The sequence below is a fragment of the Triturus cristatus genome, chromosome 1_2, assembly GCF_964204655.1.
Source record: "Triturus cristatus chromosome 1_2, aTriCri1.1, whole genome shotgun sequence".
Classification (NCBI taxonomy): domain Eukaryota; kingdom Metazoa; phylum Chordata; class Amphibia; order Caudata; family Salamandridae; genus Triturus; species Triturus cristatus.
Genome location: NC_140580.1, coordinates 1,006,562,675 through 1,006,580,819, shown reverse-complemented (window position 1 = coordinate 1,006,580,819; position 18,145 = coordinate 1,006,562,675). Strand labels below are relative to the sequence as shown.

At 47.0% G+C, this 18,145-nt stretch overlaps 1 protein-coding gene across 10 annotated transcripts in view; it reads right to left on the bottom strand.

Moving 5' to 3' along the window:
- The window catches only part of EHMT1 (euchromatic histone lysine methyltransferase 1), a 1,124,912-nt gene that overhangs the window by 660,563 nt on the left and 446,204 nt on the right, over nt 1-18,145 (bottom strand). For all 10 annotated transcript variants that reach the window (XM_085611576.1, XM_085611658.1, XM_085611650.1 and 7 more), the window contains one exon: nt 7,471-7,572. In XM_085611576.1, coding sequence (XP_085467702.1) covers nt 7,471-7,572 — 102 coding nt within the window. The remainder of the gene's footprint in view (nt 1-7,470; nt 7,573-18,145) is intronic.

The window sequence follows — 18,145 nt, the reverse complement described above, 5'->3', positions numbered from 1 at the left end:
ATTGAGAAATGCTTCCTCGACTTTGCTTCACATGAGAACTGTCTGTTGTTAACATCCCAAACAGTGAGCAGCGACCTTGGTCTGTACACAGTGTAAAAGAAACAGTATGGGTCGCTAGACGGTGCATGTTGTTGAGTTCAGGTTGATCGGCCCACTAGTTTAGCCATAACACGCACGCAGCTGCAAATACCTGAAAGTCGAGTGCTTTTAATATTGCAGTGTTACATGCTTTCATTACATTCGGAAGAAGAGCGTTCCTAGGAGCAGAGCATAGCTGATCCTGTGATGTGAACTCTCTGAGCTGATCTTTACGGTATGGGGTTCCCCATTCAAGCATAGAGACCTTTTATTAGTCTAATAATACTATTAGTGCGTTAGAGAAAGGAAGGTGGCCTAGAGCCACTGTCATTTTAGTAGGATTACTCCTTTCATTTTCTATGGTATTGTAACTATGCTGATGGTTTTGATTTTAATCGTTTGTCTGCTAATGTTAGCCAAACTGCTGCATCTTAGGACACGAGGTTTATAAAAAACTCGTTAAACTTTTACCGTGTCTCTGTTTACTCTGTTGTGGACTGGTACGAGAATAATTACGAAAAGGTATTTCTGATTCCCACCATTCCTGAGAAATATACCAAGTCGCTTGTTCTGGGTTGTCTATACATTGGGACCGCCGAGCTAAACCTCGGATAACGAATGGGACACTGATGCTGGCCGGATGAGGGGTTCTGGGTTCTGAGGTGAGTTTTTGGTACACCACAATTCACTGAGGACCTGGGTTCCTGCGCATAGTTCTGCGCATAAGCAGAATCCCTGCAACACCGGAAGGCTTTTCTTTTGTCTTCGGAGCCGAGCCCGAGGGCAGGACTTCTGAAGCTTTGTTTTGGTCGCGACTGGGGCCTGCAGGCGAAGTTTTGACTGGTGCCTTCTTTTTCTCGGGTACGGTCGGGGCAGGGACACTTGTACTCACTCGTTGACCTGGAGTGATGTGGTCATCGGAGTCGTCTGCCTCGGAAACGATATCCAGATCCTCCGAATCTTCTGCCTCAGGAACATCGGGCGTTTATCGAAGATGTCTTCTGGCACAGGTGCAGCTTGTTGCGCCATAACGTGTCGTCGGGCCCGGCGATCACGGATAGTCTTCTTGTAGCGGAAGGAGGCGCAGGCTTGGCAGTTTTTCTCCTCGTGCTTGGGAGAGACAGAGGTTGCAGACCTTGTGTTGGTCGCTGTGTGGAAATTTAGCTCCTCACAGGGGGCATTTTTTTAATGAAGTCCTTTCCATTAGCCGTAGACCCGAATGGCGCCGATAGGCCAGCGGCCCGCGTCGACGACCGGAATAGAGTATTTGAGTAGCGCGTTCAAAAGTACGCAATCGAAAACAATACCATCGAGTTTGATATGCTTTGCACGTCGAAAAGGTTTAGATAACACGGTGCGGAACTGGAGCGCTGAAGTTACATCCGAAACCGATGGCGGAAAAAACAATTGAGGATGGAGTTGATGCCCATGCGCACTATATGTCCAAGGGAGGAGTCTCCTATCTCGTGACTACAAAAGTCTTCTTCCAGGACAACAACAAGGTGCAAGCATCCGAGCCCAACACCAGATGGCGGTCTATGCACAGTGTGCATTCTGCAGCTCATATGCCTCGAACACATTTTCCCCTGCATTTGCAGAGGGGAAGGAGTCCCCTGGGGACCCCTTCCTTTTTGCAAGTGCATTACCACCCTCTTGAAGAGGGTGGTAATTTGCGAGTATTTCTTACATAGGGTTGAGCTCACTATTAGGAAGGGAACGCCCCTTCCTAATAGCGAGTCGCAGAACCCTATTTTGCGACTCGCAAAATAGGGTTTGTTCATTCCCCATGCTGTTTTTGCATGCGCATACGGGTTCTCAAACCCGTTTGTGCATGCAAAATGGTCGTACATATGGCCCTAGATCTGTTATTTGACCTGGAGACTGATTCCACTGACATGCTAAACACTCTTGTAGAGGACACAAGTGTAACCTTGCATGAGGCACTATTGCAATGCATGATGCCATCATTCGTAACAGTTGCATGAAAGTCCTGTTAAGTATTGATTGATCTGAAACTGTAGCAGCAGAGTTTTAATATTTCGAATTCTGGCTGCATTGGGAGATGCTAGAGCTGTGCAAGTGTTTAGAGTCGCTTCCAGATAGGACTGCATTTGTGAAGAATGAACATGAGACTTTTGTGCATTGTCCGTGAAACCAAAGTGGTGGAGTAGGTCTGGAGTAGTGTTGTACATAATTTTGGTTTGTGCTGGCTTTGGTGAGCCAGTCTTCTAGGTATGGGAAAACATGAATTTGATGTGCTGTGACTACTGCTAGACATTTTGTGAATACTCTGGGAGCAGTAGTAACTCCGAATGGGAGTACTTTGAACTGATAGTGTTTTTCTGCTATCAAAAATCTGAGATATTTTTGATGTGCTAGGTGAACCGGGATGTGAAAGTATGCGTTTTTTTAAGTCCAGTGTTCACATAAAATCGCCTTGCTGTAGAAATGGAAGTACTTGTTGAACCGTGACCATGTGGAAATGTTCTGATAGTATGTACAGATTTAACGTCCTTAGATCCAAAATTGGTATTAAGGAGCAGTCCTTTTTTGGGATTAGAAAGTACAGAGAGTAAACCCCTAACCCTTGGTACTGTAACGGAACTGGTTCTATGGCTCCTTTTGCTAAAAGAGCTTGTGCCTCTTGTTTGAAAAGCTGCAGGTGCTCTGATGAGAGTTTGTGAGTGAGAGGTTGAGAGGATAGCTGGTGAGCTCCAGACAACAACCATGTCGGATAATGTCTAGCACCCATTTGTCTGATGTCATGGATTTCCAGATGGTGAGAAATTGTTGAAGTCTTCCCCCGACAGGTGTTAAATGATCGGGGGTAGTGTAGGCAAGTCACTCTTTATTGGGTGTAAGGGGAGTTACACATTGTTGTGCTCTTACCCCAACCTTTGAAATTGTTTCCTCTGTACCCTCCTCTGTAGAAGCCTCTAGAGGAAGATAGTTGTGTGTTGGATTTATATGAGGAAGAGTTAGGGTCTGGGGATGTAGTTTTTGACCTTGCCCTATAAAAGGAGCCTCTGCTTGAGGGGGACTGAAGCACTCCCATGGATTTAGTCATGTCCGTGTCTATTTTCATCTTTTCTAAAGCCTCATCAACTTGAGGTCCGAAAAGATGTTGCCTATCAAAGGGGGTATTTGAAATAGTTTGCTGAACTTCTGGTTTAAAACCTGAAATCCTAAGCCAGGCATGTTGACGTAAAAGAATGCTGGTGCTAACTACTCTCGCTGCAGTGTCAGCAGCATCTACAGCCCATCTAATAGAAGAATTAGATATACGTTTTCCTTCTTGGACTAGCTCTTGTGCTTTTTTCTTGTGCTCTTCTGGGAGGTATTGAAGTAGGCCTTCCATCTCGTCCCAGTGTGCTCTGTCATACCTAGCTAGTAGGCCCTGTGTTTTGGCAACATGCCAGTGGTTAGCGGCTTGAGAAGCCACACTTTTACGGGATGCATCAATGAATTTAGATTCTTTGTCCAGGGGAGGTGCATCTGCAGAGGTCTGTGAGTGTGCTCTTTTACAAGCATTAGAAACTACCAATGAGTCCAAGAGTAGCTGTCCTTTAATAAAAAACAGGTTCAGATGGTGATGGTTTGTATTTCTGGTCAACCCTAGGTGTTAAAATACATGCATGAACACGGTCTTTAAAAATCTCATCTGCATGCCTTATCATGCCTTTCAACAGAAGGAGACTGACTAGTCCTATGTGAAGACCCTAGTGTCTCAAATAAAGAGTCGTCATCTAAAGCCTCTTTGTGCAGTGTAACTCCATGATAAGCTGCTGCCCTTGAAATCAGCTCTTGATAAGATATGTTATCATCTGGAGGTGATGGTTTAGCAGGGTAGAAATCTGGATCATTATCCATGGGTGGATCAATATTATAATCATCCAATGGATCTATTTATAAGGGAACATTCTTATCCTCATCATCTCCTACACTAGGTTGTGTATGAGAAGACCCCTGTGGTGTTATATGCAGTGGATCTGAGGCTGGCAATTGTGGTAATGGTGGATGGGATGGCAAAGTAGGGTGGGTAGGACATGTAGCAATATCCTTTTTCTTAAGAGGAATCTTATACCTATTGTCCTCTGAACTAACTTTCCTTTTTGAAGGAGATTTAGCTAAAATATGTCCAGTATCTGAGTTAATGTATAGCTTTTTCTGTTTCGGGTCTAAACTGCCCTTCATGACATCTAAGATCGGCTCAGGGGGATATGGAAGATCTTCTTTACATTTTGGCGCCGAATGTTTGTGTCAACCCGGTCTTGTCCTTTTTATCCTTCGAAGCGGAAGATTTCGGCTACGAACTTGATTAGTCTTTCAGAGTAGAATGTTTCGGATCCAAAGAATCTGTCTCGACTCGATCCCGAGTTGGAAGGCTTGACTATTTGTTTCGGTGCTGGGCCCGAGGGTAGGGCGTCGGAAACATCGTCTCGGTGCCAACCAAGGCCCGTAGACTGAGGTGGTGCCTAAGAGTTATGTTTAGTGGAAAAGAGTTTATGGGGTAAGGGGGCTTTAGTACTCATGGCACCCTGTCCTGCTCGAATGTCCTCGGACTCCAATTTGATTTCTAAGTCAGAATCTGGTTCTGGGACCAAGAAGGCTCCCTCTTCTTCTGCAGCTGTCGCTTCTTCCTGTTTGGATTCTTCTCTGAAGATATCCAGATTATGTGGAGGGCTTAGACGTTTAATTTCTCGTCGTTGAGCACGACGATCCCGAAAGGGTGTTTTTTGATCGAAACGACCGACAAGCCTCACAATGTTCTTCCTTGTGCTACGGTGAGAGGCACAAGTTGCAGACTTGGAATAGGTCGGTACGAGGGTACTTCAAGAGGCACCAAGGACAGAACTGAAACAGAGTCCAATCAGAAGGCTGGACCAACGCGGCTAGGCCCGAAGGCCACCCACGATGTTTTCTACCGAAGAGGGAAACTTTCCTGATCGAATCGATAACGTGGAGAGAGGGAAAACGCATACGATAACAATACCGTTGAGGGTACCGTGGATTGCGCACCAAGGGGAACCCAAAGGACGGTTTCGAACCGGAGCGCAGCAATACACGTCCGAACCCGATGGCGGAAAGAAAGCAATCTAACAATGGAGTGGATGCCCATGTGCACTATCCCCGAAAGGAGGAGTCACTTAACCTCATGACAGGGAAAAACTTCTTCGAAGAAAAACATCTAGCGAACATCCGGACCCATAACTAGATGGCTGGAGTATGCAAAGCATGTGTATCTACAGCACACATGCCTCGACCAAAATATGTTGGTGGGTTTGTGACAGGAAGTATGTAATCCACTCACCACCCCTTGATCTATCAGATGCGGGTACTTCTTTCCCTTCTGCACTGGTATAGTCTTACTCAGAGGTTTCGAATTGGATAGGTGCTTGAGGCACATCTGTGAAGTGTTGTACCAGTTAAAAGGGAGTTTAAGGTGGATGTTGATCACCTTCTTGTATCAATACCGTTGGTGCAGGTGCATCATAGGATGCTGTCCATAGTTCTCATACACTTACTCAAAGGTCAGAATGCGATCATAGTACACTCTTTCCTCCTAGTCTTGTAGAGGGAAGTTTAGATGGAAGACTTCAGGCAAATATGCATAATAATTTTTCCGTTTACAGGCAGTTCATCTTCACCTGTCTTATAGGCTGTATCAAACGTTTTCTGGATCAGAGTGGTCTTGTGCTTCAGTGTCCAGCAGCTTGGGTTGGGGCGGAGATAGAATTTTCCTAGCAGAAGAATATTCTGGTTTTAGAGGAGTCAAGGGGAAAGAAGCAGTAGACCGCAGAATTGTTGAAGGTGGTGTTGTTGGTGGAGGTTCCATAATCTCATCGACGAGCAAGTTGCTGGTTCTTTCTTCAACGATGAGTCAGTCTATATTTTCACAGTCGAAAGTGGTGTCAGCAAAAGGCTTTCGAGGCAGTGACCTATTTGGGTTCTTGCTTTTCCTGGCATCAAAGTAGGCTCGGTTGGGGTCGTCGTGGCAGAGGTTGTCAGCGGGCTTACTGTCAGCAATAGGGTAATCCTAAAATTTCTTTGTCAGCAGAGGGGACTGTGGGGAAATAGATTACAGAGAATGTCTCTCTTTACACTGCTTTTCTAGAGAATGGGTGCCTGTTGACTTCATTAAAGTTTCTTTGTGCCTCTTTTTCTCAGGTTCACCTTCGGCCTAGTTTTTCTTTTTCAGGACTTGGCGGTATTAGTCCTCTTTTTTCTCCCTTTGTTTAAAAAATCGTTTCTTGGATTTTCCAATTGTTCAGAGCCAGTAGGGTTCAAATGTACACCTAAAGAACAAGAAAAAGGATACAAAGTTCACTTACCTGACTTGAAGCAGGAGCAAAGCCCTAGAACTAACTTCCACACAACATGTAATAATAATCTGAGGTATGAACACCTGTTTGAAAGGGTGAGGCAGAAAGCACTTTAACCTCATTGGCTGGTTACTTTAGAATGCAGTTGATGTCCTAAAAAAGTGGGCACTGTTAATGGCTAGAGAAAAATACTTACTAGAGAAAAATAGATTTGAATAAGCAGTTTTGTTTTCAGGATCTTCCTCAAAGAGCTAAAAAAACAAACCAACACCACGCTGAGTTTGATGGGAAAGTGCAGTCTTCCAAAGTTTTTATAACAGCTGGTGTGAATTTTTACTGTGTATACTGTGTGAATTTTGATGGGGCACAATTTCCTGTTTTTATTTTATGTAGTTCATTCTATTTTAAGTGGTGTTTCTCAGCCAACTGCACTGCTGTATTTACATTCTGGCTAGCCAGAAAACAAAATAAGTTAATGTTGTTATTTCAAGCAGGTTTCCTTTCATTTGACTGGTTTTTTACCTTGAACATTTTTTTTAAAATCATTATTCCGGATCTTGATAATGTGTGGACATGATGCAGAACTATGCACAAGTGCAGAGATGTTGCAGGATCCTGCACAGGCACTGGGATATTGAGCCTTTTATGAATATCAAGTATAATCTATGGTGAAGAATAGAACACATCAATGGCTTCTGAAGAACAAATTGGATTTAAAAAGGTTGGCCACAATATGGAAGGGCACCTTCCAAGAACGCATGGCTGCCAAGTTTAGGAACCAACACAACCACTTCATGGAGCCAGACAGAAGATGGAAACATTTAATCGGCTGAAACAGGAAAAAATTAACTGATTTAGTTAATGCGGGGAGTCTTTTTAGAGGTCATGTGAAATCAAATTGGCCTCCACAAAACAGCTCTTCCTAATGTTACTAAAAGGCCTTACAAAAATCAACAGCCATACATATTCCTTTTGGCAGCAAAAAGAAATCCAAGAATGCAGATCTATAAAATAATACAGCCTGAAAAACAAACAGCTACTTTCACTTTAACAGATATTAAACACTCACCTTTTGTTGGCGAAGTAAGAATCTCTGGCACTTGGAGACCCAGAGAATCAAGTGGTACTTCTGTGTATTCCTTATTGCTGTCTTGGAAGTCAACCTCCCTTCCTACAAATAATCAAATTATAATATTAAAGTACAATATTTTAGTACTTTGGATTAAGAAGAAAAAAGAAAAATGCAATTTAGCAATTGTTCACAGCACAGAAAAAGATTCTATATAGAGTACACCGCAAGCTCCTACTTCAGATAAATGAGTCAATTGGGTGTCCTAAAAGTACTTTATCCTATTGTACAATGACCTAGAAATAGGTTTCAGCCACTTACTCTATAATGAAACTAGTTTGTGGATTTCCTAGTAGCCTTCAGTGCACTCATGTTACCAGAGGAAGGGCCAGGTGAGTAAGGGTTGATTCCTACGACCTCATGCTAAGCAACTGTTAGGAGGTATGGAAGCCGTTTTGAAGTCTAAAGGTCTTTCTGCAAGGGCTCTTACTTCGATCCCCTGCTAAATGTTCAAGAACTACAAGAACCACCACTGCTAAGGCTGCGATTACTGACTTTCAGACAGTTCTGGGTTTTCTAGAATGCACTTGAAATTTAGACATCTAGAAGGCGGAAAAAGATAAAAGGCACAGAAGAACTTGCATGATCATCTGAGCATAAGAAAAGATATTGCATTTAGTATTTAAGTGGATTGTTTCTGCATAACCCCAAGCTGCAAAGATACAGTACAATGCGTTCTTGATAAATTCCGAAATATGGGGCAATGGTGAGATATCGGCTCAACGCCTGTCCACCTTCAGAGATTAGTATCCATGTAACTTATTATATCAGATTGAAGATACTCAAATGGCCAATTTAAAGATTTCTATTGCTGGTAGTTTGGAAAGGAAAGGGTGCAGCCTTACATTTAGCTGTATATTAGAGGTGTTTTCTCCTTTTAAAAATGCACAGGGTGATTGCCTTCTAATAGGCTATGTCCAGGATGCCCCGTCACCTCTCAGAGCATCATGCACGGCCCGCCAATAATCCTGAAGGGCCGGGCAGGACCACAGCATGTGCATAAGCTTGGCATCTACAGTGCGACAGCGGGGGCATTCAAACTGTGTGGCTGGCAAGTGTCGGTGCAACTGCCCGGGTGTGAGGTATGCCCTATGAAGTACACTTCATAAAACGTGCATTACGGGAGACCTTCGGGAAGTTGAGTGCACATTCCCACTCCTTTACATGGAGTGCCCGCCGAAATTCCTACTCTCATTTGCGGTGGAAGGTGAGGAGGGAGATAGCAGTCAGGTCATGTATGGCCTTGTACAGCCAGGTGAGGAGGTGGCGTCCGGCCCCATGGTCAGGATGGCCTGCAGGACTGGATGCGTCACAGGCTCCGCTCCAGAAAGGTCCCACAGGGACCCACATATGTGGAAGAGCCGCCGATTAAGTAGGAGCTGTCACGGTGGGAGTCCGCTCTCCTCAGCTAATAAAGCAAAAGGCATTGGATCCTACTCCGTGAAAAGTTCTCACATCACGTGAAGGGAATGCGCAGTCGAGACCAGCATGTCTTTTTGTAGTGTAGTAATCTCACCCGTGAAGCAAGTCAAACAAGAGCAGATCGGGAGAGTAGAGAAGGACTGTCCGAGAGAGGCGGTGGATCTTGGACATGCATGTCTGTGCTATTTCCACCTGCAGGGGACAGGTAGTCGCAGGGCGTGAGCCCACAGGAGTAGGTGCCGGAGAGTGGGAATGGGTAAGGGGACTGTCTCTGCAGAGGCCTCGTCAGGGTATCGGCCATTCGGCCATCTGTCCAACAAGGCAGCCACTGCAGCTGTGCCGCCAAGTAGTACATCTCAAAGGATGGTGCTCCGAGGCCTCCCTGTTCAGTCGGCAGCAGCAGCTTGGATAAAGCCTCTTGGCGATGACTTGACCCCCTCCGAGATGAGGGAAGCCCACTCCTAAAAAAAAAGGAGCGCAGGAAACACTGGGAGGTTCACAAACTGATAGAGGAGGCAGGGGAGTGCCAACATTTTCACCAGGTCAATCCAACCCACGGGGACCGAAGAAAGGGTTCTCCAGAAATGCATCTGATCCCAGATGCTCGTCAGCGTCCTGCGGATACTCCCCTCGTACAGGTCATCAGCGGTGTGATTAAGGCAGATTCCCAGTTAGCGAGGGGCCCGGCTTTCCCAGCAATCACGTGTGGCCCCCAGGATTACCTCTCGCAGAACTTGCTCTAGGTTAAGTGGGCATATGGCTGCTTTCTCCCAGTTAACTCGTTGCCCTGCCACAGAGAAACTCGGTCAGGGTGTCCTGAATTGGCGTGAGATCAGATGTGATATCTCACACATAAAGGAGTAGATCACCTGCGTATAAAGATGCTGCGTGGGTCCCGTCTCCTAAAGGAATGCCCCAATCCTGGCCCTCCCCACTAAGGCGAGCAGCTCCATGGCAAGCGCAAACAATAGGGGGAATAGTGGACACTCTTGACGCGTTCCCCAATGGATCGAGAATGGGGATGAGACAGCACAGGCGCACTCGGGAAGCTGGACCGGAGTATAACAATTTTGTGTAGGCCAAAAGCCTATGCCCTATTCCCAGCTGGGCCAGTACAGCAAATTATTAGCGGGTATCAAACGCCTTCTCCAAATCTAGAATAAGGCATGCCGACCGGGGGGATTTCCCACACACCTGGTCTTGTATATGAAAGACGGCGGAGTTTCTGTGAGGTGCTACGTCCCGGGACAAATCCGTTCTGATCCGAGAGCATCCGTCTCGGAAGGATCTGGGCGTACTAGGAGGCCAGCGCCTTCCCAGGATCTTATAGGTGGCTCCAAGTTTGCAATGGGCCTGAATGAGGCAAGTCGTGTGGGGTATCTTTCAGGATTTGGGATGGAGACCAGGAGGGACTCGCACAGGGAACATGGTGGTGCCCCCCTTCCACTGCTGCTTCGTACATGGCAGCCAGTTTGGGTGACAGGAGGGCCGAGAATATGGGGTAGTACTCCAATGGCAGCCCATTCAGGACTTGAGATTTACTGCAGGCCAGGTCACAAATTGCGTGCTTCATGTCCACAGGCGTAAGGAGCGCCTCCAGAGCCTCTTTCATGGAGGATGGGACTCAGGGCAGGCCGAGATGGAGTCTGACAGCACACTGTACAACACCGAGAAATAGTCACAGAAGGCCTGCAGGATGTCTTCTTGTGTACCGAGTAAGACGCCCTTTTCCGATATAACTTTGGTAATGGGGAGAGGTTCTGTGTCCTGTCAAACAAGCCACGCCAGCAGTAAACCGGGCCAATTGCCCTCCTGGTGTATCCTGGCCGCATACGCGGAGAAATTGTAGCCTCACAGGCTTTCTAGTAGGGCTGCGTGTGCTACTCTAGCATCCGCTAGATGCAAGCTAAGGGTGGGGTCTGTGTACCTCACCTTGCTAAGGTCCGCCAGCGCAACCTCGGCCCTCCTGATTTTCCTTTCAAGGGTCCTGCGGATCCTGGCAATCTGGAGGATGCAGGCCCCCACACAACCACTTTAAAGGCATCCCATGCCGTCTTCTGGTGGACGCTTTGTTGTGATTTTCTGCAAAGTATTGTTTGATGCAGCCTTCTTGTTCCCGCCTGAACACCTGATCTTCGAGACAGTATCGCAGTAGCCTCCATGCCAGCGAAGGGGTGGTGCCCATCGGAGAGCCATAATTTGCACATCGTGGTCGGAAACTATCCTGCCCAGATAAACCATGTGTTTGAGTAGGGGGACCAGCGACTGAGAACAAAGATAATGGTCCAGACGTACCAACAGGTCGTGTGGGCTGAGTGAAAGGAGTAAAGCCGGGCGATAAGGTCATGTGTCTACCACATGTCAGCTAGGGACCAGTGCTGCATCCAGGCTCGAAAGCAAAGCGCTCTTCTTGCACATGTGGAGGAGACCGGGGTAGCAGGGCACAGGAGCGATCAAGTTTAGTGTCTCAAACACAATTAATGTCCCCTCCCAGGACCCGCAGTAGTGTCGCCTAGCGCGCCAGGGTGGCTAAAAGTGTGCCCCCTCAAAAAGGACACTCCCCAAAAATAGAGGACGACCATCCAGTCTACTCTCCAAACAGGCATCGCTCCCCTCCTTATCCATCTACCGAATGACTCCAAGGTGGACCCATACCAAAGCCTATGTAGTGGCGCAAAATATGCCCTCCCTCCCCCACCCCCCCCCCCCAAAGTCTACCCAGGTGGTCTAGCTCTTTCACTGTCAAGTGTGTCTCCTGGAGGAAAATTAACTGCGCTTTCTACCGCTTGCTATAGGAGTAAAAACTGCATAGTGCTTTCTAGCAGTGAGCCTGCTCCGGATGTTGAGATTAAGATATCAAATGTCAGAGGTTGGGGTCATGAGCTTACTGTAAAGGTGGGTGCCTACGGCGGGAGATTTTTGAGCGTCCATACCTCATATGCAGCAGTGAAATATGGGTGTCAAGAGTGGGAGATAACTTCCGCAACTGGGTAGGGATAGAATCCCAAAAAACTGAGAGCCCATCGCAAACGGCAATTTGCCAGTATCTACTATGTTCTCTAGAGTATCATGGCGGGAGAAAAGAAAGCGTAGGAGTAAACGTCTGTCCTTGTAGAGCAACTGACAGCCCATCAAAGTCTAATATAATGTCGTCTGCCAAGCGTAGATCGGTGAACTGGAGCGGGCAGCGGGCACCAGTGGTATAACAAGCATTTGCAATGCAATAGGTCTCGCATTTACGTGAGTTTGAGATATTGACATTGCAAATAACAATGCCTTTTACTTTTTGTTTTAACAACATAAATAAAAGGCATTCATTTACATTGCCAGTAGCTTAAACTCAAGTAAATGCGAGATCTATTGCATTGCAAATGCTTGTTTCTGTATACGAGCAGGAAAGTGTCAAACAGGATTCATGTATGTGGACCAGTGTTTGTGGGGATTTGGGAGTGTGATGGGAAAGTGGCGTGGAGAAACAGTTGGTACAGTGCTAGACAGCACGACGTGCAATTGATTTAATGTAACATTTTACAGATCTATACAGTTACTCACATTTCCCATTCGAGGCATAAAGGGAGTTGCCCATAATCACACAATGTGCGATCAAGTAATGATGCAGATATTAATAACACCTGGTTCTGAATTTCAGAGTCTGCGATTTTAACCACAACGTTCAATTTACTTCATGACGGCATGTGACTTGCATAACTTTTTTCTGAGAAACTGCACGTGAATATAGCATAACGGAACCATACACGTGTCGTCATATGAAACGAAGCATCCAGCATTCAAAATCCCCTTGCCGGTAGATAATGGTTGTATTGTGTTAGGCCTTCTGAGTTGGCCCCTGCACTTCTATAGAGCAGTCTGTTGCCTCCCGGTGCCTGTTAATTATTGCAGCAGTTAATACTGCAGTCACACCATTTACATGTATTAACTGTTACACAATTTAAGTTCTTCCGTTTATTGACATCAGAAGGATGAAATGTTGAGCATGCCTTGCCATGGTTCACACTAATCATCATTGAACATATAATTAAATAAGTCCACTCTTTACTGCGGGGATGTAAGAAACTGGCTCTATATATACCGCACCAAAGTGAGGTTCAGTGTGTTTAGAGTCCAAGGGTCTCCAGAGGTAGGCAGAGGTTAACCTTACTCTCCAAAGTGGTAGCTTGGTCGAGCAGTAAGGCAGCATCAGAGCACAGTGTTAAGCATTTGATGTACACAGTCAGCAAATTAATTCACACACTCAAGGACTGAACTCTAGGCCAATGGTTTTTATATAGAAAATATACTGTTTTATTTCTAGAACAAAGCAAGCCTGGTACAGGTAAGCATATAAATACTGTTTAGTAGTAAATTAATTGAATGAACACAGTTCAAAATTGCAGTATAACTTGTACTGATTTTGGTTTCAGTTTAAGTAAGCAGTTTGCACCACTTCATGTACAGTACATTCGAATGAATGGGCTTTCTAAGTAAAATACAATTAATTACTTTTCATATTAGTTTTGCTAACACAGGGCTGGATCCTAGATTCAGCCCTGGGCCATTTCCTGAAAACAGTTGAGTAAATTAGTTTTAGTTAGAGGTACGATTTTTAAAGAATATTATTGTATTTCAAAAGTTGACACTAAGAAATCTTTTCGCATAGAATCACCAATGTTCTCCTATGGGAGGAAATTCACTTAGCAGCTAAGTTACTTAAACGATACTCTTCTTACTCAGTGCTGGATACCTAGATTCAGCACTGGGACATCTCCTGAAAACAGTTGAGAAAATGCGTTTTGATTAATCGGGTGATTGTTAAGGAATATTCTCAGTTTTGAAACTTTTTGGGAGAAAAAGTGTCAATGTTATTCTACGAGGAAAAAGAGGTTATGGATTTCCAGGTAGGTAATCGGTCTTTAAAGTTAGGGTCCTGGGGTTAGACACAGGAGTCCCCCAGGGTCAGTGATGCACTGTTGTTGCACCCCCCAGTGGTATTTGGGCGGCCGGGTGCAGAGTGTTGAGGCCCAATGTTATCCTATGGAGGATAGGGGGGATCCGGTTGGTGGCTGTTGGCAAGCAGGCCACGGGGTTGTGGGAGCAAAGCTCCTACGGTTAAACTCAGGGCAAATTGGGGACTAAGTTAGCACCAAAGGGGCACCCTCAGCGGCACTAGGGCAGCCGGGTGCAGTTTTGAGGTCCGGTGCCCTGTTGATTTCAACGGAGATTCTCTGGGACAAAGAAACACTGCAGGCTCGGGGACGAGGATCTTCCAGGAGTGACCACCACTTCGAGGGGTACGTTGGGATGTTGAGGGTTGGTTAGGTACCTCTGGGTTGGGCACACAAGGCCATGGGGCGTCCGGTGCAGGGGTGCCTTGGGACGTCAGATTTTCTTACTGGCTCTGGTCGCGGTGGGGGGTCCTCTGGATTGAGGCTGCAGGCGTCGTCGGGAGGCTTGAGGCACGTCAGGGGTCGCCAGATCTCGGGTTAGGATCGCCAGGGGGACCTCCTCGTGGTATTGTTCCACTTGATCGGGCCGGGTTCGGCGGGTGCAGAGTGGGCTGGATTCGCGGTTCTTGGCTAGCACCAGAAGCTGCAGTTCAAACACGACCAGGATTTTTGAGGTTGCTGTCTGCTGGACACGCCGGGGTTTTACAGGAGCAGGTTCAAGGGGAGACAGGCCTGTAGGGCTGGGGCCAAATCAGTGGGTGTCATCTTCTTGTTAGCTCTACACGGCTTCTCGTCCTTCTCTTCTTTTTTCTTGTGGTTGCTGGATCTGAGGAAGGAAGGTTCAGGGTGCCCCTAAATACTAAATTTAGGGGCGTTACAGGTAGGTAAAGGGCAGGGACCAATGGGTCCCTTCCCTGGGGTGGGTACACCCCCTATTCTGCCACTCCGCTGGGAGGGGGGCAGGAGCCTTTCCTTGGTTGGCTGGGTCCCCCATCCTCAAGATGGCGGGGACTAGAGGTTGTGCTTCACCTCACCTACCTTCGGGGTGGAGTTGGCAGAGGTTGGCACACCTCTCTTGTTTTTCACGCCGGTTCTCCCGCCCAAAGTGGGGGGTAGAACCAGTGGGGACCAGTTGCTGAAAGCAGCAAATGGTCTGGAGAGGCTCGCAAAGGAGGCATGCCTTTGAAGCTTCTCCTTCGTGAACCCTGCCCATCCTGGGGGAGGAGGCTTGGCAGCTCGTCCCAGGATATGCATTGTTTCATGCCCCCGAGAGCAGCAAGCTCTCAACCCAGGGTTCCAGAAACATGTCTGGTGGTGGCAGCCTGCGCAGCCACTCAGTTAGGTCACTGGAAGTTGGTCGAGTTTCAGGGGCATCTCTAAGATGCCCTCTGTCATACATTTTACATTAAATCCCACACTGGCATCAGTGTGGGTTTAATGTGCTGAGAAGTTTGATACCAAACTTCCCAGTCTTCAGTGTAGCCATTATGGTGCTGTGAAGTTCGTAATGACAAACTCCCAGCACCATATACTCTTAATGGCAGCACTGCACTTACAGTGCCCAGTAATGGACTTGGGCACTGTAGGGGTGACTGATGTATGCCAGAGCAGTGGTTTGTGGGCATGGCACACAGGGATGTGTGCCATGTCGACTCTTCACTTTATTCTGCACCAAGGCACTCAGTCTGCAAAAGCAGTGTGTGAGTGTCAGGGGACCGGGCCTCTAAAGGTGGTAGAATAAGTGCTGCAGCCCTTGTGGGCCTTCTCTGGTCACAGTGCCCGGGGTACCTGTGGTACCATTTACCAGGGGCAGACTGTGGCCAGAGATGCCAATTGGGTTCAGGCTTAAATGCAGTTTTAGGGAAGTAACACAGGCCCTGGGCACCGGATTGGCAGGAGTCCAGGGCACACTCAGTCAAAGCACATCAGCAACTCAGCAAAAAGTGGGGGCATACCATGCAAGAAAGAGGGCACTTTCTCACAGGAAACTACTCTCCAGCTAACAAATGCTTTTTGTGGGTTTCATGATGAGGTAAATTCTGACAGGTTCAATCCGTTTGCAAGAGGGGTCCGTCGTACCAGAGACTCTTCTTTCAGCCCCTCCGTCTCTCTCTGCTTTTACAAAATGTTTTGTTTGCCATGGGAAAAACTTTTTAATGCATGCAGCACGTGGGCTTGCAAAGCGGAGGCGAGATTTGAGGGACTGAGACAGAAATGAAACATAAGGTCAGCGATTTAGAAGGGGGCCGAGTACACTCGCGGCACGAACACAAGCCTGGCCTGTGCGAGGCTCGTGCCCGCTCCTGGTGCCGCATGCCAGCCTTTAATGGCTCCGTCTGTTGACTGGGAGGGCCCCGGTGCTCTTGACTTTGGAAAGCATTTAGGAACACGTGTGGGTTAAACGGTGTCCTTCACTTCCTTCGTGGAGATGCTTTGCTGGAGTGCCCGTGCCTCTGCCTCACGCTACAGCCGCCTGGAGTGTCTGTAATGACCTGGGGGGCTCGAGGCTTTTTAAAAAATAAATACTTAATGTAGCTCTTTCCCAGAAAAAGCCTTACTTTGTGTTGAGAAAAAATATATAAATCATTTAAGTCAATAAAGTTTTCTTCATATATTTCAGGAAATAAATATCCTGAAGACGGTAACGTATAGTTTCTTACCGGTCGGTGTAGTTTTGCAGCTTGAAGACTTTTGGGATTCACTATGCTGTGCATTATCCTGCCATCTAGTGGTTGGGTCCGGAATCTTAGTATTTTTTCTTTTCTTTTTTTTCGTGGCCCAGGTGGGCGTGGACATCCCACCATTTGGTGTCCTTCGTGACGTCGACGCGCTTCCGGCGGAGGCTCCCACCTTTGGTCACCATCTTCAGATTCTTTTTTCTTGTCTTGTGTTATCTTCCTTTGTGGATCCATTTAGTTATGATTGCAATTTAACCCTCCTTTCCTCCAGTCTCATCTTTCTGGCGGAGGAGGGTGGGATCGCTAGTGAATCCAGAAAGTTTTCAAGCTGCAAAACTACACCGACAGGCAAGAAACTATAAGTTTTGCAGCGTGAATCTTTCTGGATTCACTATGCTGTGCATAGACTTAGTAGCAGATTGCCCTTTTTGTGGTGGTTGGGTGGAAGATGAGCACTGGTTGCTGAAAATGTGTTGTAAGACCTTCTGTCCCAGTTGCGCTTCCGTATTAATTTGAATAGCCACACAGTAGTGCTTAGTGAATGTGTGCACTGAAGACCATGTTGCAGCTTGGCAAATGTCTTGAATAGGTGTGTGTGCTAGAAACGCAATAGTTGCTCCTTTCTTCCTAGTAAGAGTGAGCTTGATCTCCCCCTCGTAACTTGTCCTGCCCCCTTGTGGCAGAGTTGAATTGCTTGTCCAATCCACCGTTCAATGGTGTTTTTGGTGACTGGCGGCCCCAAAAAACTGCTGGCAAAGGATACAAAGAACGGTTTTATTTTCCTGCACTCTTTTGTCCTTTCTATATAGTGCATGACAGCCCTTCTGGCGTCCAGTGTGTGCAGCACCCTTTCTGTGTTTGTAGCAAGTTTTTGGAAAAAACTAGGTATCTGGATTGTTTGGTTAATGTGGAACCGAGACACCACCTTTGGCATGAAGTGTGGGTCCATTCTCATTACAATCCAGTCGCTGTGTATTTGTAGGTAGGGCTTTTGGAGGGTTAGCGCTTGCAATTCACGTACTCTTCGTAGCGACGTGATAGCCACTAAGAACGCTGTATTAAGTGTGCGCATGTGCAGTGTTGCTTTGTGAATAGGTTTGAAGGGCGCCTTCATCAATTGAGTTAGCACCACGTTGAGGTTCCATGTTTTTTTTTTTTTGTTGAAACATTTTTTATTGTTTTCATAGCAACAACACAGTACAAACCCGCTTCCTCCACGGCCAAAGAATGTTTAGTACACATAAAGTTACCAGCCAACAACCGGGAGAATGAGCTTCCGGCCCCTACCGGCCCTCCCCCCTCCCTCCCCACCCCACGTCAGTGTGCCTCCTGTCTTTCACCTCGCTCCCGATGTGCCCCTTCCCTGCCATAAATCAGACATGGGTACTCGCCCTCCACTAGGAATCCCTGTCTTTCCCTTACACTTAGCCACAGCCTCGTTGCCAGCGATCACTACTACTCCCCTTCTACTCCCCAGTCGCCACCTCCTCCTGCCCCCCAGATGTGTCCCCCTCTACCCCATTGTCAGCCATCAGCCCCTGAAGTTCCACCACCAGCGCCTCCCACGCCCGG